A 21,965-nucleotide genomic window follows, 5' to 3' on the forward strand; every position below is an offset into this window, starting at 1 on the left:
TGCTCCATCAGTTCCACCTGCTGAAGCGCTGCCTGTAAGCGAGGCAGCCTCCCTGCTTGCTGGTGACAGACCCTGAGCCTCATGCAGTCCTGTCAGCTGCCATCCCAAAAAAGCCCCATTGCAACACCTGTAAGTGGGAGCAGGGCCTTCGTCCTAGGGCTGCTCTAACAAGGTGTCAGTGACTCACTGACAAGGGAAGATACTTAGGCAACAGAGTGACTCACCAGCAACAAAGCATGATTCATTCACCTTCATCCTTCCTCAAAGGCTCTGTATGAAGCAGGATGGAGAACAGCAGGCCCGAGGAGAAGGGACAGCTGGTGCAGCAGCTAACGTTTCAGGATCTCTGTCCAGAATTGCATAACACACTACTGCATGCTCACCTCCCCAAGGCATTCCCAGCTCCAAACAGCTCTCCTACCTAACAGACACCACTTTGCAGTTGCACATTCAGAGGGTCAAATAGCAGTCATTAACCAAAACTAGTGATGGTGTGGTCCAATGGGGCGTACAGGAAAGCTGGGTAGGGGCTTCTTTTTTAGGGAATGTAAGGATGGATCAGAAGATAATGGTTTTAAAGTAGAACCGGGTTGGATGGGATCCTGGGCAGCCTAACTTAGAGGAAGGTGTCCCTGCCAGAGGTGGAGTAGAAGCAGGTTAAGGTCCCTTCCAACCCAAACCATCCTACAGTCACACTACTGTTACAAACTGACACAGAGACAGATGGAAGCCCCAGCTAACCTCAGCATCACAACCACCCAGGAGGCAGTGCCAGTGCACCTAGCCACTACAGCAAGCCAAAGGAGCTAAAGAATATTGTCTCTAAAGTGCTGGAGACAGAACCCATGGGGCCCTGCCATGCGGTGCATCATTCGTTATGGAATTCCTCAGTGAAGAGAAAACCAGGTCCTGCATTTCCAACAAAACCATTTAAAATGTATATATATCTGTACAGGAATGCATTGTGCCAATGCTTAAAACGAACAGTGCAAGTCATAAGGAAGCTACCGTACTTCAGCCTGCACACAGCAGAGCTGTGCAAGTGCTACAGGAGAGAGCGTCAAAAAGCTTTTTTGCTAATTATAATCACCAAGTTTGCAAGAGAAAAGCAGGAGTACGAGGGGATAGAATTCAGATCAGTGCAAAGCAGACCCAGATTGAAAACGAAAGGGCCCGGCTCCCACTGTTCCCATGTCACATCACATTCATCAGAACAAAAATTAGTGCTGAAATCTTGTTAGGAATAAAAATTTGGATGCCGTTCCTACCAAGTATGACAGACCTGTTAACTATTCAGGCACAGGAGACTCCAATCATTAATGGCTATTTATCTTCACCTCCCGGAGGGTCGGCAACACAGGGCAAAACAAGAACGAGAAACACCGAGATCCCTTCTTCTCATCATGCTGGTGGTGAAGGCTTCAAAAGATGGAGCTGGCTTTGATTAAAATCAGTGCCTTGTTAAAACAGGAGTCTGACAAGCAACCATCGCTGAGCACTGCTTTCCTTGTTCCCTTCGGTTCCTTTTGAACATTGATACCGCTTGAAGACCAGACTCAACTCCTGACATCTATCCCGAGGTTTATGCAGGCTGGGAGCTGCAGCCACACAGCATCAGGAAGGATGGAAAAGACCTCTAAGATCACCCAGTCCAACCATCCACCAACCATCCCCCAGTAAACAACATCCCTCACTCAGTACAACACCTTGAGCACCTCCAGGGATGGTGACTCCCCTACCAGGCAGCTTCTGGGTGGTGGACAACAGCAGGATTCTTGGGGGTACCTTCATGCAGGCTTCTACATACAGGCTTCTTCACCTCAGGGTGATCTCAGCAACATGGTGAACATCACAGCTCATTGAAAACATGCTCTGCATGAAGATTTACCTCTCCGTGGGGTGCTCTGGGTCAGACAAAATGAATGGTTGGGAGCCTGGTCCTTCTGAGATATCGATCTGCATTTAGGTCAGAGCTCCCTACTCACTCCAGACCTCCCTTATCACCCACTCTTATTTTTCAACCTGCAAACCCAGTAGCTGTAACACAGAGTAATTTGATTTTCTTTATAACTATATTTGAGCAACAAGGAAGCAGCAAAGAGAGAGAAAGGGGACATGGAATTAGTTCGAGACTTAGAAATGACCTGTTTCCTTATCAGCACGTTCTCAAGCAAGCTTAAAAACGAAAGGTCCTTCAAGCTTTCAGACAACCTCATCCTTCTTTGCTTCCCAAATAAAGCGCTGCACCTGTACTTCATGGAAAGGAGGAGAACAAAATAAAGGTGTTGAGAATGAATTGCTCACCACAGTAACAGCCCTTCAGGTAGCTCCCTCCTCCAGTGGAAGGAATGACACAGTAAGTATCTACTGCCAACTGATTATTCAGCATGGAATACCTGGCAGCACCCAGTTTAATATTTATCCCTCCAGTTTCTCCAGCCGCTTTCTGACATGCAGTGATCCTCCATCAACAGGTGATATCCCACCATTGGGTGACCCCAAACTCCCCAGTGCTCAAATCAAACACTTGCGAGTGCCATGGAGGAAGAAGTGCTTTGCCTGAGCCTCAGGAATATAAATCTCAATACAGAAGAGATACTGCAAATCCACTTGCTGTGTGTATTCAGTTTCCCATGGCACAGATCCTATTGCAGGCAGACTAAGTTGGCTACGGAGCTCAGTGGAAAATGGAAAGCAATACTTGTTCAAACGCCCCTTTGGGAAAAGAGATTTTCTCCTTTGTTTTGGCTGCTGGTGAGCCAGCAGGGATTGTTTTGGGGAAAAATAGGTAATTTGACAAGCAAGGAGTAATTCTGGGTAAAACGGTTGAAGGAGGTTAAAGGGAAGATGGCAGCAGCAATACAGGTGGGCAGAACACTGCTGGTCTCTTCTGGATGTTTGAAATCCATTTTAGGCTGTTTAAAGGTAACCTGATTATGCATTATTTATTGCTTCGTCATACACCTCCTTGAGGACGTGCATCATTTAACATGAGGGGCCCCAACAGGCCCATTAAAATAAACACACACATTCTACCTGCCACTATTATCCATGAACTTTGAGAGACATAGTCATCAGTTAATGAGCAGAGACTGCTAATTGATGTTAGAATTCAAAGGTGACACGCTTCATTATAATAAAAGAGAAGGTGCCCTTCTACCTTGCAATCACACAGCCCAGAAGGTGCCTATGGCAGATGCGTTGTGACAACACAAGAGGGAGATGATCAGAGACAAGTCAAGGAAGCATCATCTCAGCAGATAAGACTCATCCTGGAGAGACTCTGCAAAGCAGACGCTGCCTTTCTAGGTAAGGCTCTAAAGTCTCACAGTCTGGGTTTTTACCTGCAGTCGAGGTGAGCCAACGTCGCTTCCCATGGTGTGTTCACAGAAATGCTCTGGTCCTGAACAAAGTCCAGTTGTGAGAGCACACTTCAGAGATGTAAGAAACTGCCTTTTGCTTCAAACATGAATTTAACAGGATTACTTATGTTGTTCATTATGAAACTGAATTGAAAGATCTGCACCTGGACACCTGCTTTCAGACCAGATACTGTGAAGCTGTCATTACTGGTCATAGGCTGAGTTAGGTGAGCAGGGAAAGAATCTAAATCCACACTGTTTGTGAATGCAGTGGGTCAGGAGAATGCACGCGGCCATTACCACATCTAAGCCGATGAGCAGGAACACAATTAAGCCATTTCAACTCGGAACCATCTGTCCATATTCCTTTCTTCTCCCATGAGGAGAAAGTCACACCAACAAGACTGCAGCTGAAAGGCTCCAAACGCTCTCCAGTGTCTTACAGAACAGGATTCTGTTTCAAGATAACCTTGAAAACTGGGAAAAAATCTTCTGAAATAACCAGGATGCAATCCAATTGGAACACAGAGTACTTCGCCCAGAGGGAAGAACAACAAAGCCTAAGGAATAGATGGTCAGACAGCACTCTGCAAAGAACGATGCCAAAACTGCAGCAAATAAATTCAGCTCAAGTTGACGTTGTAATGTCGCAAAAGGAACAAACCTCAGCTCAGGATGGATAACTGGTGTGTGCTGCAAGTGAGACGTGGAAGGGCTCTCACACTCCGCCCTGGTGGAGCCTCAGCTTGAACAGAACCCACGTCAAGAAACACAGAGCTCATGTGGGAAGTTTAGAGGGAAGCAAAGAGCAGGAGAGAAGGGTCTTAAAACTGAAGCATGGAGGCAGAATGGCTCTACTGAGTTCCCAACATCTGCTATCTTAGGAATGGCTTAAGAAGGGAAAGACTAAATGTTCCTTTTCATCCTGTGATCACTCGTTAAGGTGAATGGAGATTGCAGGTGAGCAGGAAGCCTCCTGAAGGTGCCCTCCTGGAGATGCACCAAAGCAGTGCTATAGAAAGGAAGCACTACACAGAATGCTTTCTGATCCATGCAAACCCCCGAAGCGATCTTAGTGACAGAGCACATCACAGCACAATTTTGGATGTACACAGAAGTCAGGAAATTAAAAGGGCTGGTTCCCACAGCAACCAGGATGCAGCCTGCCAAGAGAGAAGGAACGTTATAGCCTAGTCAGAAAGTGCTAATTTTAACACCTACATGGGGCAGCTTCCACTTCCAGGTGCCTGAAGAGGGCCTCAATGAGGGCGATGCAAGTTCTCTGCTCTCACCTGCAGGGAAAAGCTTGATCCTTAGTTTCCTTGATCTTGAATTATTGGCTCCTGCTTGCAGAACACAGCACAGATTTGAGCTTGGAAATCAAGATATGACACAGACAGATGAAGGCTGATGATATGAACAGCATCACCTGGAATGCTGTGCTCATGGACCACACCACACTGCAGTGCTCACTAACTGGTGCCTTCCTGCCCTCCAGCTCCATAAAGAAATGGTATTGCTACGTCATCAGATAGTCAAATTGAAGCACTATGGTTAGAATTAAACTAACTTAGGTGTTCTTAACTGCCTGGCTCCATCAGAGCAAAGCAAAGATATTCTGAGCATGTTTAAGTTAGTATGGAAACAATCTCTGCCTTTAGAACTCTCTCATGAAACACCATTATTTTCCAGCACTGACCTTTTTTCCTCATTATTTCTATTGGGAGCTGCAAATACAGTGGCAGGGTGTTGCAGGTTGGGGTTTTTTTGGGGGTATAATAAAACATCACAAAAATGATGATAGATTTTACTAAGCCCCAAAAACCCTCCCAGTTTTTGCACACTGATGCCTCCAGCAAAGGCTAAGCTGTTTTCCTGAACTTACATAAAGGAAATTCTCCCCGGAGAGATGAAAATCATAAGGGCTGAAAGAGTGCTTTTAATAATTATAAAGGTCCTCAAATGGAACAAATGCCCACCCCAACACACAGACCCAACCCTGAGAACGCTGAAAGCTGATGCCCTGTGGGATGATGTAACATCTGCTGATCAAGAGAGGTAAGAGACCTCCCTCATCCCAAAAGGCAGCAGAGATGAAAAAGTAATAAAACCAGAAATGAAAACTTGGCAGAATTATAGAAAAGGAATTTCTGTAGCAGAAAACCATTTTAAATGCAATCTCCTGGAGGCAAACAGAAAGCTGTCAAAGTTTAGCAGCAATCTGGATGAGCAACCAGTGAGACGGGCAACAAAGGTGGCAAGAAACTTCAGCAACAGCACGAGAAAGTGTGTGATAAAGCAGTTTAGTTCTAGGTGGGAAATCCAACACAGCAAAGCCAGGTCTGAACCTGCCTAATCTCTTCAGAATTTTCAAGAGTGAATTAAAAACAAAGAAAATAAATGGGTTTTCTGTCACACAATTTAGAGCTATCCGTCCCCTCTGAATAAATGAGGGAAAACCAAACACAGGAGGATAAGATAAGAAAGCCAGAAGCCCCTGGAAGTTCAAACATAAAATGATGGCACTGAAAACATGGCTTTTAATTGTTAACTCCTTCTGCTCCTGGTGGCAAATGTCTGCAGGTGGGTTCGTGTCTGCAGCAGGAATTACACACAGTATGAATGGGAGCAAGAAGACTAAATGCCCTCAGTGCTTCTGCAGCATGTGCCCTTTCTTTCCAAAGCAGAGGAGCTGCAGTGTTTGTATTCAGTGCTGCACATCCCACATCATCACCCAGCTGGCACAGAGGGGTGCCATGGAAATACCTGGGCTGGATGCTGGATGCCAGCTGGAAGGGCCAGCCCCCACATTGCATTTGCTGTAGGGTTGCCACCAACACCTCTGTAACCTGGAGAAGCAGCAGGGCAGGCCAGCCATGCTCACTCCCAGTTGGCCGCCTTTTAATCACACGCTCAATAACTCTGCAGATGAGACAATTATTTCTGCATAATTAATGCCTGGAACGAGGCACAAACAACACATATACGGGCAGCATTAAAAACGAGCCTAAAGACAAGCTCATTGTATCCTTAAATATGTTCCCCAGTGAGTAAAATAAAGGAGAAAACAAACAAGGATTCGTCCCAACCCATCCACACAGTGAGAGGGTCACAGCCTCCACAGCTCCTCTGCGCTCCTCAGCATCTTGAAGAGAAGGCCCAAAGAATGTTCTCTAAGCACAGCAACCCCAGAGGATTTTCTCCCTTCTGGTTTTATTTGCTGCTCTATTGGCCGTTTTTCCTCATTTTGTTTGTTTGTTTCCTTATCCTCCCTTTTACTGCTCTGACGGATCCCAAGACACTGCCCTACTTTTAGGCCTCATTAAACTCAAAACTGCACTCGGGGTCAATGGGAAGTTCATTAAACTCATGAAGGAGCACGGGATGATTAACAGTTTTACTGAGGTAATGTGAAATTTGTTCCATTTCTCACCAAAGACAGGCCAAGACCAAAGCCTGGCCATCCAAACTTTGCAGCTGTCCTCATATCCAAAGAGCTGAAGAGAGATTGCAGATGCAAACAGAAATACTGGAACGTGCATCCGTGCTTTGCTTCTTAGGCCAGGACTCTTCCCCCAGGTTTGCTTTTATTTTCTAAGACTTAAACCTCAATCTTCAACTCTGAAGGGACTTCAATCTACTTGGTTCAAATCAAACGTTTTCAAGAGCTGCTGAACACAGCAAAGCAGATCTGGTCTACGTCAGCCCCACAGTAAGGATGTTAATAGCAAAGGTGTTTGAAGAAGCCCACAGGACACGATGTGACATTAATAGTGCTTTTGTTTTTCTCCTGTTCCAGCTTTTCAAACGAGCATTTCAAGCTGTAATAAACACGTAAAAGCTTTCACTATTTTTCTCTGTTCTGTCTTCAAGCTCCTTCAGGAATTTTGACACGCTTACCAGAAAGAAGTTGTAAAGTGCTTAACGAAGAGCTGAAGTTAATGCAAATTCTCAACTCTGGGTGTTCTTGGGGTGGAAAAAGAGGAAGGGAAAGGAAGAACAAACCCAAATCACTGCTCCTGACAGAAGTGAGACTATGTAAGTGCAGGATCTGGGCATACAAGGCTCACTTCCCAAATTACGTACTTCAGGCCCCCCAGCAACTGTTAACACAAAGCTTCCATGCAGCTTACAGACACCGCAACCAGATGTAATTAACTCTTCTGGTATCTCTGCAGGAACAAAAGAGACAAACGCCTCATCTGTGGCAACAGAAGGATTTGACAGTGGTGCCACAAGCGGAACCCACAGGTTTCTCCTCCCACAGCTGTGGTTGAACTGCAATGCAGCCCTTCGTCCTCTGCCATCTCCACCAGGGGAACTCCTCAGCCAAGCAGCAGTGCTGCTCTTCAAGGTTATGGGCACCATGGGGGACACTATTTCCACCTTCAAACATCCACTCGCACACATCTCGAGCTCCCCTAAGCTAACGGGGCTCCTACAGGAGGCCACATGTCATACAACCCACATTAGAGATGGGCTGGGACACCTGGAGAGCATCACGTCAGAACGAGCATGAGAACAGCACCGCAATTATGCAAGTGGCTCACAAAGGGAAAAAGTAATTTGCTAAAGAGCAGAATTATGCAAGTAACCACGTGGCATAAAGAGCCTGAAATATTCATTCACTCGTTCAATATTTCATGGAATTCACATCTTGCTCAGCAGTGGAGCAATGACAGAAGAAATGCTCAGTTTGGTCAGGTCCTGAGATGGATCAACTTAAGCAAAAGAGCAGCATTGACAGCTTTGGACCGACTTTATGCTTTAACAAACATACAGCTCGGTTTTAATGTTACTCCTGGATGTGTTTGATGCCAGATCTGCACACAGAGATGATGCAGGTTGAACACTCTGCTTATAAGAAGGAGATCGCCAGCAAGACACGGGTAGAGAACTCCTAGGAGCATCCATAAAAATGGAAGAAGAAAGATCAAATGTGCTGCAGAGCCCTCACTGCACTGGTGAGAAAGGAGTGACGTGGACACGTGGCCTTAAAAATGAGACAAATTCACACTGAAATGGATGCAGAACTCACCAAACATGTTACCGATGTGGCCGTTCTTAGTCAGCGGTCGCAGCTCATTCTTTCCAAGCGCGTATTGCTTGTAGTTATCCCAAGCAAATTTCATCATCTGCAAAAAGAAGAAGTGAATTATAGCACTGAGCTCAAAGTTTTCGGAACTTCAGTTCTGGGAAGGGATGGTATTTTCCCAGATGCTGGTAGAACTGGCAGCTGATGGCTTGTTAATTATAACATCCTTAATCCGCATGGAACACCGAATGAATGGGGCTGCTTTCAGTGCTGTGCGGTCTCAAACTCAGCTCTCCGAGTGCATTTCTGAAGCACTGCAGTGTTAAACATACCAAGAGTCTGCTTTTACCCCACGCCATGCGAACCAAGCAGTTCTATAAACGTGCCTTGGGTTCTGAATGACCAGCACCTACTGGAGGAGCACTGGGGTTCTGGAATGGTCATTAAAATAGGCTAAAAATGTAAGGCTGAACCTGATGTACATCTAAATACAAAGATGTTCATTTCTGAGTTTACACATTTCTTTGTGATATTGACAACAGGAGTCAATTGAAGTGTAAACCCACCCACCTGACAGCAGGGACATGTACAGCTTTGGCAAAGAGGGACGCAATGTGTTCAACACTGAGCAAGCAGAAAATGGTCTTTAAGGACTGCAGAGCAGCTTTCCTTCTATTAACAGAGCACCTTCACTAGGAAGAATGGGGAGATCCAGGGCATTTGGGCATCTCCCCATCAAAATTCAGCAGTGCTTTCTTACCAGAGGCCTGCAGATGGGCTGGGTGTTTTCTGAGGACCCCTTCCAACTCAAGCAATTCCTTCTGGGCTACATGAGCCATCCTGCCCACGCTCAGCACATGAACCTTCCCTGGAGGACTGCAAGGTTTGTGTGTGTTCCAACACACGCACCAGCACAGCTTTTCCTCTCCTCCTGCCCCTTTGGCTTCATCTCGTTGGAAAAAATTAGACCTCTCTTCAGCTAAGAGAGACCAGGATTTGTCAGCTTCTAAGGAGCGCTTCAAATAAAGCTCCCTTTTGTAAGGCACAGCCCAGCTCTGAGCAAGTTCAGCCCCAGCATCTCAGCGACCCACATGTCCTTTGAATCAGATAGCAAAGGGAAGAAGGCAGCTTCAGAAAACCAACTACATCCTTCTCCAGCATCATTCAACAAAGCTAAAGAGTCTTCCAAAATCCTTCAGGCAAACAGGAAACGCGAGAGAACACAACAGTTTGAAACAAACCTTGGAGTGATGCTGCCTAGCAGCTATAAGAGCATTCACTGCTTTATTTCAGGACCAGAGGACACAGGTTACTTCGCTCTGAGGTTCCTGTTGTCATTTCAGCTCTTGCTTTTGTCTTCCTCTCTGGCTGCGTGTTCTACAAACCCAGCACAGCCTCAGGCACAGCCCAACCTCATCAGCACATGCACAGAACGCCCATCTCCAGGTTCCACAGCAGAATTCCACCCAGCTTGTCACACGAACTCAGGAAAGCATGCACTGATGGATAACATTCAGACCTTCACACTGCCAGGAGAAGGAATGGGGGACAAACCAAGTCAGCCCAGGCTCTGAGCACTCATTGAGGGTTAATCAGTTGCTCACATTCACTGTCCTGAGGAAAAGAAGTAATGACGGGGGAAGGAAGAAACCCTCCATAAAATGCACTTGAATATACACCAACCATCTGCCTTGGGATATTCATTTCCTCTAGATCTGGTTGTTTTGTTTTTCTCCAGTGTAAGCACTGTTCTAAATGGGGAGTTTTCTTTCTTTACCATCACAACAGAACTGACCTGTAAGGAACCCTGCACTCACAGCTTCACCTTGCAGCTTTCTGCAGGAAAGTTGGTTTGGTTTTTTTTCCCCTCCATAGAAACGACTGACCGGGTTTGCACACAAGAAAGGAAATAGGTGGGTAATCATCTTTGGGTCATTTCTCTTCTAAATCAGAGCATAGGAAGGACTCACCCTTCCCGCACACGGACAGGATGTGGAAACGACTGCTTTGCTGCACAGAACTCCTCACACTGTAACTCTGAGTCAGCAGCATTTTAAGCCAAGTAGGAAATTTCAAGCTATTTCCTTCCCTCGCCAGTTCTAACCCCTCCATTTGAGAAGGTCAGAAGGCTCTTCCTCAAGGCACGCAAGAAGCACAAGCTGCGTTTTTCAGGATGGTACAACAAGTCCCACCATGAAATGGTTCCGTGGGCTGTGCTGGCTGTAGTGCCTTCAACCTTCCTGCCCTCTTCTGTCCCGCACTGCTGATCAGGCACACAGAGATGGATGAGGCTGGATCTGCTGCCTATTCATACTAAAGGGCTGTCAGTTTTCCTTTGCTCACAGCTTTTTAACCCCATGCATTGGAAAGGCAAGATTCACAACACAGGGCTTTCATTTTCCAGGATCCAGCTTTCCCTTTGCTAGCAAAGTGCCCTTCTGTTCCTTCTGCTTTCTGCAGTTGTCTTTCCATTCCAAACTCAGGATCTTCCCAACCACCAAAGAGATCCATCACGTTTCTAGAAGTGGGGACTTCACGTTTCTAAGCTGCATGGGGGACTGAGATGTAGGATTTTCTTCCTGCCAAGTCTCCAGGCACCGAGCTGAAACAGAAGGGGCTGGAACCGAGATGTGCAAGATGGAAAACTGCACGGTACATCCACATAAACAAGGCATATTTTATGCCATTCTAATCATGATAGATCACCACACATCAGCATCAACACAATACCATTTTAGACGTGAAAAATGGCACCAGAACCACGAAAATCACAGAGGCTGATCTGCAATGTTAGGTTCTGTTCTTACCACGCTGCCTGCCATCTAACAGGCAGCAGTCCCAGCTTTTAGCTGATTTATAGCAGATGCTTCCAGAATCATCAGAGAACGGCTGGGGGTGGAAGAGACCTCCAAAGATCACCTTGTGCCAACCCCCAGCTCTAAGGCAGACACCTTCCATTAGGTTGCCCATCCAACCTGGCCTCGAACACTTCCAGAGATGGGGCACCAGCGAGTCCCCTGTGCTGCCTGCTCCAACATCACACCATCCTCACAGAGAGGAATCTCTTCCCAACACCTAACCCCTCTTTCAGCTTTTTTCCCCCCCTTCTCTGCAGCTGCAGGAATTCCAGCTGCCACATCAGCTCTGAAAACAGCTCCTGCTCTTTCCTATCTCCTCCCCATCTCCCTGCCAGCTGCCCCACAGCCCCGTTCAAACCCAGATCTTCCCTCCTGCTGTACGATGTTGAATAGTTTCCCCAGCTGGGTTAAATAGATAATTTGACAGATAACAACAGACAGATTCATAGAATCCTTAGAGTGAGAAGGGACCTTTAACAGCCATCTAGTTCAACTGCCTTGCCACCAGCAGGGACATCCACAGCCCCATTACATTGCTCAGAGCACATCCAGCCTAGCCTTGAAAGTCTCCAGGGACCACTTTTATCTGCTGCTTTCTCAGTAGTACTTCAGAGTTTAAAATATCCGTACAAAAACCAAGTCAGAACATTAGAAGGCAGCTGGAATTTATCTGCAAGTCTGCAGCAAAGCTGAGCTACCTCTCAGGCAGCTGCTTTTGCCATCGTCCTACCCAGCTTTCCCTTAAACACGAGGTAAAACCTCACGTTTCCATACCCAGAGCCTCAGCTTGAGCACACAACTGCAGCCAGGTGCTCCAGCTCCTCTGCACAACTCGAACCCTTCTCTACCAAGGGACATTTATCTGCCTATGGTTTCATGTTAGATGGTAAGCAGACACTCTACGTTATTTGCTTTAGACAGGACAAAGGCAAGGCCAGCAGGCTGCTCTACACTGGAGGAAAGGGAGAACAGCACAGAGTGGCCCAGTGCTGTTACTGTCAGCAACAAGGACAGAAATAGAACTCAAGAGTCTCTTCCTGACGCACAGCCCCTGCTAGGAAAGCTGAATGGGAGAGAGAACAGAAAAACAGAATCAAACTAGCTCCTAATTAAACTCTTAACGCAACTAGATTTAACCATGTCAAGAGGGAAAAAAAAAACCACGACCATTTGATGGGACTATCTCAGGCATTAAGACCCAGCTGGATCCAGCTGCATCTAAATCTGGAAGCATCTCAGCAAGAGCAGCTGATTCTGCAGTTACAGCTCCTTAACGAGATGCTGGGCTGTAAAAGGATGCCAATGGGTCTGAAAACAAATTTGCAAGCCTGGACCAAAGCACAGGGCACTGCACAGAGAGGAGAAAAGCTGCAGCCCCATCTTCTTCACTTCATACAATCAAAGCTTATGAGAAAGTCTATCAGAAATAGAAGTTACTTGTGCTCTTGGCCCCTCCACGACAGACCGAACACCTGATGTTCAACAGTGCAATCAAAGATGATGACAGTAACAAAGGCAAACTCTCTTTACGAGGGTGGACAGTGAAAGGACAAGGGGGAATGGTTTTAACCTGAGACAGGGGAGGTTCAGGTTGGATCTTAGGAGGAAGTTTTTCCCCCAGAGGGTGGTGGCGCACTGGAACAGGTTGCCCAAGGAGGCTGTGGATGCCCCATCCCTGCAGGCATTCAAGGCCAGGCTGGATGTGGCTCTGGGCAGCCTGGGCTGCTGGTTGGTGACCCTGCACACAAGAGGGGGCTGGAACTGGATGAGCACTGTGGGCCTTTGCAACCCAGGCTGATCTATGATGTTCTATGAAAAACAGCAGTTATAAAGATTCCTCTGCCCCTGTGCTTAGGCTGCTACTCAGGCACTTGCTGTCACAATGTTCAGAGAGCTTGCATGAGATTGCACTCTGTGATGTACAAGTTGCACCCAGAGGAACCAACTCTCTTAATTGTGCACATCTGGAGCACTACAAAATGCTTTCAGAGGCAGAAGATAGCAGAATGCACAGAAGGAACAGCAGAAAGCAGGACATCCATTACCGAGAGGGTATTTTAACTTGTGAGAACTATGAGCCACACCATGCTGCGTGATGCCTCCCTGCGATGCTAGTCTGAAGAATTACTGCATGTGCTGCTGTTTCCAAGAGGAAAGGTGCCATATCCACATCAACACATTCAGACTTTCATGCACAAAGAGGCACAGCAAGCAAATGTTTTGCCCAGCACTACTGCAACGTCAGAAAGCATTACCTTTACAGGCTAATGTGATGCTTCACCTCACAAACCTATTTTGCTAACGGTCACGTATGAGGAGACGTCTGTCAAACATGCAACGATTATTTGTAGTGCTGCTGCTGTGGTGGATGGACAAAAGCAGGCAGCTAGAACCCAAAAGTGAGCAACGTGCTTTGTGTGATGCTGTTACTTGGGTTCCTTTTTTAACTCCAGGTTGGACAGTTTAATGGCTTTACTTACTACTACTTCATTCCAGCATGCTTTGAGGAATACCTGAGCAGTGAGTTAGGCAGTAATTGCACTTCTACAAATGTCACCTTGAAGTTTCCCCCCGGAGTTCTGTGTCTGTAGTACAAGTCATGGAACCCCCCCCCCCCCAGCTCTGTGCTGTACCCGCAGGCTGCCTTAAGGCTTCCTACATCTCAGGTTCATCCCTTCATACACACACACACTGTCTTCCTAAATCCCAGTTACACACACAAAGACTACAAATTCTCTTCAGAAGTGACCAACATTCCAGATGGATTATATACAACGAGCAGCTGAACCAAGCCTGAATCCATCTGCTTCTCACCAAGTACCCCCACATTCACGGGCAAGGTGGGTGGAACCACAAACACTGAGCGAGATTGCTTTCCCAGACATGCATTACGACAAGGCAAGCCATTTTCACGTTCCCTAAAGACACCATCTGAAAGAGATTCTCATTTCTGGAGAGCCAGAGCCCAAGGGGATACTCTAAAAGATGCTGCTGCCATCACTAATCAAAAATGGGCAGATTGCAAGGAAAAAAAGTGGCAGGGTCCCTTATTTTTTCTTTTCTAGAAGGAAAATAATAAATCAAACAGGAAAAAAAAAACCCACATATCTGGAAGGTATTGAGCCTGTCTGTTAGACAGCCTGGGGGACAGATGTCAAACAGATGAATTACAAAAAGAAACAGAAGATACAAAGCTTTGTACTCCTGAGCTTTGGATGTGCGACCACAACTGGCGTGCTTTGTTGGTATGGAGTATAATTGCCACTGGAATGACTAAACAGGGGCCAGAATCCGTGCATAAATCTGCCCCCGAGCCACACTGAAGTCAGCCAATAAAGCCTTCCTTGCCCACAGCAAAAATACCCATACAGTCACTATGAAGCATGGCTATGAAAATTACAGTGCACCAGAAGGCTCTGAAAGCAGCAGCCCAAAGCTCCAGCGCAGCTGAAGCCAACAGTTCCAAAGTGTTTTCATATGTAAAAAGTGAAGTCCACCCTCACAGTCAAGCACATCCTTCCCCAGGAAGAGGAGATTCTCAGCCTGGGACACCACAAAATGCTTTTGAGTGGGAGAAAGGTGGAAGTCAGCACAGGGAGCCAGGGGATAAACAGAAGTGATTTACACCACAGCTTGAGGTGCAGTCTCAGCCACTGATGATCTGTAATAACTGAACCTCTCACATCCTTTAACCAGGAAACGTAAATCACAGCTTTGAATGGAGCTTTGATCCACGCTATAAGAAAGGAGTCCTTCCACACTGGGGGGAAAAAAGGAAACCAGAAAGGTCAGCACAGTCACAGGTTCACTCAGTGGCTCAACACACACTTAGTTCTTTCCATTTCAGGACCAAGTATTTGATCTGCCCTCCCAGCACTAGCAAATTGTCAATTGCTTGACACATGAATGACTCAGGAGCCCAAAAAGCACAGTCATAAGCAGATGAGAGAGCTGGAGGAGGAAAGAAACAAAACAAAAACAAAGGGAAAATACAAGCAAGAGGTGCCCTGCATCACCGCACACAATGCTCTGCACTGGGAGAACTGACACAGGGAGCAGAAGAAACGTGTTTGAAAACTCTTCATCTCAGCTCAACCACTGAAACAGGAGAAAAGAGGGAAGTGCGAAGCTGCTGGCACACCTGGTGCTTTATCTACTATGGGATGGCTTAACAGGAGAGACCGGGAGGAGGAGCTGAGTTTCATCATCTCTTGCTTGATCACCTGCTGTCCATCTGTCTTTGCAGCCCCTGCTCAGAGGGACAGATTGAAGCATTGCTGTCCTCTTCCCCTTTCAAGAGCTACTCGTGATTTGAACTTCTGAAGGGAGGAACAGAGCAATCCTGAAGCATTAAGCAGTCAGTAGAGATTAGTTCAATGATTTATCAAAGGTAATAGCGAGTAAAATGTACAAGAAACGTAGTCGCAGCCTTCCTATAGCCTCTTGTATGAAAGTACTTGAAGATATTCTTGAACCACGGTAGCAAGTTTATTAGCCAGGAGCTGATAAACTCTTTCAAGAGAAGCTCAGTCAACAATAAATCACACAAACGAGCTTGCAAGGACTGGATCTTTAATAGAAACGGAGTTGGTGGAGTGGATGTTAGAATGCTGCTGGCAGGAGGAAGAGGAATCACTTTCACATAGCCTCCCATCACAAGAAGGACTAGGACTTCTTCTATTCTATGACCTGGCCCCAGCACCATCCCAACACTGTCTCAGACACCTGCCACAGGAGAAGCATTAATTCAGCAGGCAACGGCTTCCTGGTTATTGGAGGGCTCACAACACTCAGAACAAATGTCTGATAGATGAGATAACCAAACACAATTATGACGTTTCAGGACTGAGGAACCTGGTCCATTATTCTTTGCAGCTTTCCTCTTACATCATTCCATGCACTAACAAACAAAAACACAGCAGCTGAAGGAGCACCTGACGGCAACACATTGACCTCTTTCAGGTTCCTCAGTGGCGAAGAAGGGAACGCTGCCTTGTGTCAGAACCACACAATGGGAAGGCAGCAAACCAACAGAAAACGGCTCTCCAACCAAAATCCAGTCCTGAGCACGTTTCTATTTTTGTCAATTACCTCTAGTGACAAACTGTCAAGATATTTGCATTTAGAAGACTGATCTACCTTAGTATGTGCCTGCTAATCTGCAGTGATGCAGAATAACTGCATGCATGGGCTCTGACAGCCTTCCCTCCCCTGGGATCTGATTATCAAAAGCAAATGCATCTTTAGAGCAGCGTTAAAAGAGGCCAGCAGACAGCAAGGAGAGGCAAAGGCAGGTGGAGACGAGAAGAAAAGCCAGGATGAAAGCAACTGCTGCGTAAAACAAATGGGTTTCAGTATTACCAGTCCTGGAGGACATGAAGGCATGTGTCGAACCTTAGAGCACTACGCCAGAGGAGGAGTAGAAAAACTGACTGAGTTTGGCATATCCCCCTATTCAGAAGGGACAAAGGACTCTGTCAGGTTAAGGCATGGGGTATGCTCCGACATCAGGCAAAGAAACTTTCCTTTTGTACCCGAAGAGTAAAAGAACCATTGAATCTACTTTACCACTCATATTTTTTCCTCCATCTTCGTGACTGGAAGAAAGCCAGCTCGCTCCACTTCATCCACAGACACTTTCTGGTCCAGCTGCTTGCAGTGGTTGCTCTTAAGCACTAGATGGTATTAACAGGGTTGGTATAAAAATACTTTACAGTAACGCTGTTCTCTCTCCCCACTGCTTCCTCACCTATGAGACACACAAGAGCACGACTGCAGGAAGCAGCCTGTTCTGCTTCATCCATCATCAGCAAAACTGTCAGCTCAGCTCCAACAGCAAAACCTTTATTACTTGTTATGATGCGAAAGGCAGAAACCACACAGTGTGATTTTCCCAGATCTGAGGCCGAGTTTGCAGTAGCAGCAGTTGGAGGGGAAATCATTCGGACTTTTCACTGAAGCAATTTGATCTGAAAATTGTTGGGAGTGAATAAATATGGAATCCCACTGTGGCGTTTCTGCAGTCACTTTCTGACTACAAACAGCCCGTTGTTGTTGTTGTCTTTTGAATACCAGTTATTAGCTGGTTTTTGACATGTGCTATTAACACATACGATGTACTATTCCCTCCGAAGCCGTGCACGACTGATTACAGAACTAATACGTTTTCAGACATCAGTTTAAGAGGTGAATGATCAAAGAGACCTCTTTAAAACATCCCCACCTCCAACGTGGGGAGATGGTTATTTGCTTCTATTGAAGTTTTCTGCAAGAAGTCTGAGTGCCCACCACGCTCAGCTGCCCACCATAACACACAGCTGCACCTCCCAGGCAACCCTCCAGGTGAGCAAGGACCTTTCAATACAGGTCTATGCAATACAGGTGCTTTCCTTTTCCTTCTCAGGACAACAACTGCTTATCGATGCCAGACTTGTCTTCAACAAGACAAATTGAATCTAAGGAGCCTACCACTCTAAGTTACCCTCCAGTGCAAATGAGAACACTTGCACGCACACGTCAGCTCAGCTAATTGCAATACTTTCTCCTAACAGGCTTCAACACCTCATTTAAACTTACTAATCTACTTCCTCTCTGTTCTGCACCACCGTTAAAACAAAGCACTCAAAGCACAGAGTCAAAGAGGATGCATACCCCCTATTCAGACTCAATCTGCAGACAGCTCTGCTGCTCCTACTGCTGCCTACAGCTCTCCCAGCCAGCAGCCAAGTAGAAGATGCTGAAGAGGTGAATTTTACACTCCAGACAACATTATATTTTAAGCAGAACAAAATCTAGCAGTAACACATTAGTTGGCAGTTTACACATAGCCTCAACACTACAACCACATCCTCTTCTTTGGTAGAGCACCAAGATGTGGGGTGGTGAGGAGGATGTTCTTGAATCACACCATTATCCAGGTTGGAAAAGACCCTTCAGATCATCAAGTCCAACCATCACCTAATGCTACCCAGTCTGTTAAACCACATCCCTGAACACCATGGCCACACATCACTTGAGTGGACTCCAGCCCCTCTTTGGGCAGCCTGTTCCAACACCCAAGCATCCATTCTGCAAAGAAATCCCTCCCGATACCCAAAGCAAACCTCCCTGATGCAACCTCGGGCTGTTTGCTTGGGTCTTGCCGAGTGAGAAAAGGGACCAAACCCCTCCTTGCTACAATACTGATGAACTCCCAGGACTTCTCCTTGCATCACAGCTTTGTGCCTGTCCACGACTTTGATTTATAACAACGTGTTCTGGAGACAGTAACCTAACGTGCCCTTTTTTTTGGCTATAAATTACCCTGCCCCTCCGACACAGAACTGCTCTTCCAGCAATTTGGACACATTTCCTGCACATTTCCTGTGCCCAAAGCTACATCATCACATTTCATTTCCTCCTGAAGAAATACCATCAGAAGACCTTTAATCACCGACTTTTGATCTTAATCACACACGTGCGTGGCCACACTTCAGTTCAATGGACTAGAATAACCCGATGGAAGTTTTCAGTAGCTTTATGTCATTACGCCTGTTCATCTCAAGCCAGAACGGGAGTGCTGGGATTGGATATCGGTAAGGAATCTACAGAGGAAAGAGAAATAAAAACAAGCATTATCACTTCCTTTTCCTTTTCCTCCCCCCCACAACGTGGTGAAAAACCAGAATCTATAGTTCTTGGTTAACTGGGTCACGGATTGCAGTGCAATGTCTGTAAGGCTGCCAGGCTTTTACGCACCAAATGTGGGCACGAGGCCAAGCTCTCCCCCTCCATCACACCCACGTCACCCTGCTGACGGTGGTACCAGCCTTGTTGGGGTCTGAACCAGCACAGCACCCCGAGGACAACTCCACCTGTAGCAAGTGACGGAACAGCCTGCAGAACAGTCAGCCCCGAGCCTTACTGAATCATAATGTCTGAGGGTGGAGGGAACCTTAAGGATCAGCTCATTCCAACCCCTGCCGTGGGCTGGGTGCAGCTCAGGCTGCCCAGGATCCCATCCAACACAGCCTTGAGTGCCCCCAGGGATGGGGCACCCACAGCTCGGTGTCTCACCAGCCTCTGAGGAAGGAATTTCTTCCTACCATCTAACAGAAACCTCCCCTCTTTCAGTTTAAAGCCACTCTCCTTGTCCTCAGGCTGTGTAAGTCAGTCCCCCCTCCTGCTTGTACTCCTTTCAGTACTGAAGAGGCCACAGCAAGGTCTCCCTACAGCCTCCTCTTCTCCAAGCTAAACAAGCCCAACTCCTTCAGCATTCCTTCATAGGAGGTGCTCCAGCCCTCTGATCATCTTCCTGGCATCCTCTGGACCCGCTCCAACAGCTCCATATCCCTCCTGTGCTGGGGGCCCACAAATGGGTGCAGTGCTGCAGATGGGGCCTCACAAGGGCAGAGCAGAGGGTAAACCCCCCCCCCCCCCCCAAACCACCCATTGCCACCCCTCTCTGCTGATGCAGCCCAGGGTACTGTCAGCCTTCCAGGCTGCAAGCACACACTGCAGGCTCACACCCAGTTTACCCCCCAGCAGGGCTGCTCTCAAGGAGCTCATCTCCCAGCAAAGCCTTCTATCTGTGACCACGACGGCACATCCATCTGTACATCCCCACAGCCGGGCGCAGTTCCATCATCTCCCACCAGCTTTCACGTTTTCAAACACCACATCTCGGGTGGGAACCTCTTCAACAACCACTCAAACATGTTTCTGAATAACACTATAAGCTGAAATCTCCCTTTCACCTGGATTCGGTGCTTTCCAGCCCCACGCTGTTACACTACCCTAAGAGCAAGAGGTGTGCATGGGTACACAAACCTCACACCTGTCAGTGTGTCACAAGTAGAGATGCTCTTCCCCCCCATCCCCAGCTCATCATCCTCCCTGGATGGAGAAGGGAGAGGTGATGGGCCCTGGTTTGGGAACTGAAGGAAATGAGATGTGAAGGATGTGGGCTGACAGGGGGTGATGAGGACAGGGCTGTGAGGGGATGGATGGAGAGACTGAGCAGGGCAGGGCTGCGAGTGGGACAAGGCAGCTGCGAGGTGAGGAAGCCTGACCGAGGAGGAGGAGGAGGGGGAGGAAGGCTGTGAGGGTACCCACGGTAGGGGGACAAGGGGAAGGAGCTAGCATAGAGAGCACGAGGCTGTGAGGTGAGGGCAGGGCTGGGGCACGAGGCTGTGAGGTTCGTTCGGGTTCTCACCTCTTTGATCTTCATCTTTCGGGCTCGGATATCGGGGTCCTGGTCGGGCCGCCCGCCCCGCACCGGGTGCCGAAGGCTTTGTCGGAACCGCTCATAGTCGAAGCGGAACGGAGCTCTCGACTCGCGGGGAGCCCCGGTGCCGACCTCGGCCGGGCGTTCGCCGTCGGGTCCCTGCGGGCGGGATGCCGGGGCCGTGTGTGCCGCCGGGGCGGCGTTGCGGGAGCGGAGCTTCTCCCGAAGGCGGCGCGGGGCTGCGGGGCTGGCGTGGCGGGGCTCGGCGGCGGCGGGCGGGCTGCGGGGCAGCTCGGTGTCCCGCGTGGACGACGACGATGATGATGAAGAGGAGGATGAAGAGGTGGCCCGGCGGGGTAAGAAGAGACGTTTGAAACGAGAAGAGTCAGGCAGGAGGAAAAGGGCCCCGAAACACAACGTGAGCAGGCCCGAAAGGAAGAGCAGGAAAAGGAACTTCTGCGGCAGCCGCAGCCCCAACGCCGCCGGCCAGCCCGGCATCCCCGGCAGCTTCCGCGGCAGCACCATGGAGCGGCGGATCGCGGCCGGGGTGGGACCCTCCGGGGTGGGACCCTCCGCCGCCTCCACCGGCAGCGCCGCAGCGAAGGGCTCAGGGACGCGGCGCCGCGGACGGCTTGACGGGGCCGCACGTGGGTGGGTGCGGGGCGCGATGCGCCGCGGGGCTCCGCCGCTGCCCGGAGGTCCTGCGGGCGGGCGGGCGCTGCGGGGCGGGGCGGCGGCCGAGAGGTCGGCGGGGAGCGGAGCGGCGGCTCAGGGTCCCCCCGGCCGGCATGAAGGCGGCGGGCAGCGCATCCCGGGGCGGGTGCCGGACGGCGGCTTTCAGGCTGGGCTCACGGAGAGGTGGCGGGCAGGAGCGATCCCGTCCGTTCAGGCGGTGGGTTCATGCTGCGGCATTTCTGCGGGGAGGAGAAGAGCGTAAGAGCGCGTTATTTCCACGGAGGAGCTGCAGCCCCCCCCGGCTGTTCCCCCACCCTCCAGCCGCACCGCTTCGCTTTCTCCCTCTCCCTCCGGGCTTCCCATCGGATCGCGGGTGGGATGTCCGGGCCGGAGCTGAAGCGGTTTGTTTTGCTCCAATAGATCCCAACGCATCACCGCTCACTCAAACCTCAGCTGTTACTCACATCCCTTCGGCTCTACGGGAAAAGCTTAACTTTCAGCCCACGAAAGCGAGCGGGAGCGACCCAAAACGCGCTTCCAAGCCTCGCATCACAGCGTCTACCCCGGGGCGTCCCTGCCCCGTTACTCACCCCTCCGACACATCCGAGCACAGCGAGCACAGCCCGGCTGCCGGCAGCGCCGCTACATCAGGAGGAGGCACAGGGCAGCGCCTGCCCGCAGCTCGCAAGGGGAGCTCCGCTCTCCTGCCCACCCATGGCTCAGGAAGGCTCTGACCGCATACGAGCCGCTCGGAAGGGACTCTTCTCGCCCCGTCCCTACCCACCAGCTCCGCCGTGCCCAGCCACGCAGCCCGGCCGGCACCGCACGGC

The 21,965-nt window shown here is 48.8% G+C and overlaps 1 protein-coding gene across 1 annotated transcript in view; it reads right to left on the reverse strand.

The window, feature by feature from the left end:
* Nucleotides 1-21,220, reverse strand: part of MAN1C1 (mannosidase alpha class 1C member 1) — a 41,550-nt gene extending 20,330 nt beyond the window's left edge. Inside the window, exons 1-2 of the mRNA XM_072355645.1 lie at nucleotides 20,449-21,220; nucleotides 8,401-8,497 (exon numbers count right to left, since the gene is read on the reverse strand). Coding sequence (XP_072211746.1) covers nucleotides 8,401-8,497; nucleotides 20,449-20,985 — 634 coding nt within the window. The 5' untranslated portion in view covers nucleotides 20,986-21,220. The remainder of the gene's footprint in view (nucleotides 1-8,400; nucleotides 8,498-20,448) is intronic.
* Between the last annotated feature and the right edge of the window lie 745 nt (nucleotides 21,221-21,965).

This window comes from Excalfactoria chinensis, chromosome 22, assembly GCF_039878825.1.
Source record: "Excalfactoria chinensis isolate bCotChi1 chromosome 22, bCotChi1.hap2, whole genome shotgun sequence".
NCBI lineage: Eukaryota > Metazoa > Chordata > Aves > Galliformes > Phasianidae > Excalfactoria > Excalfactoria chinensis.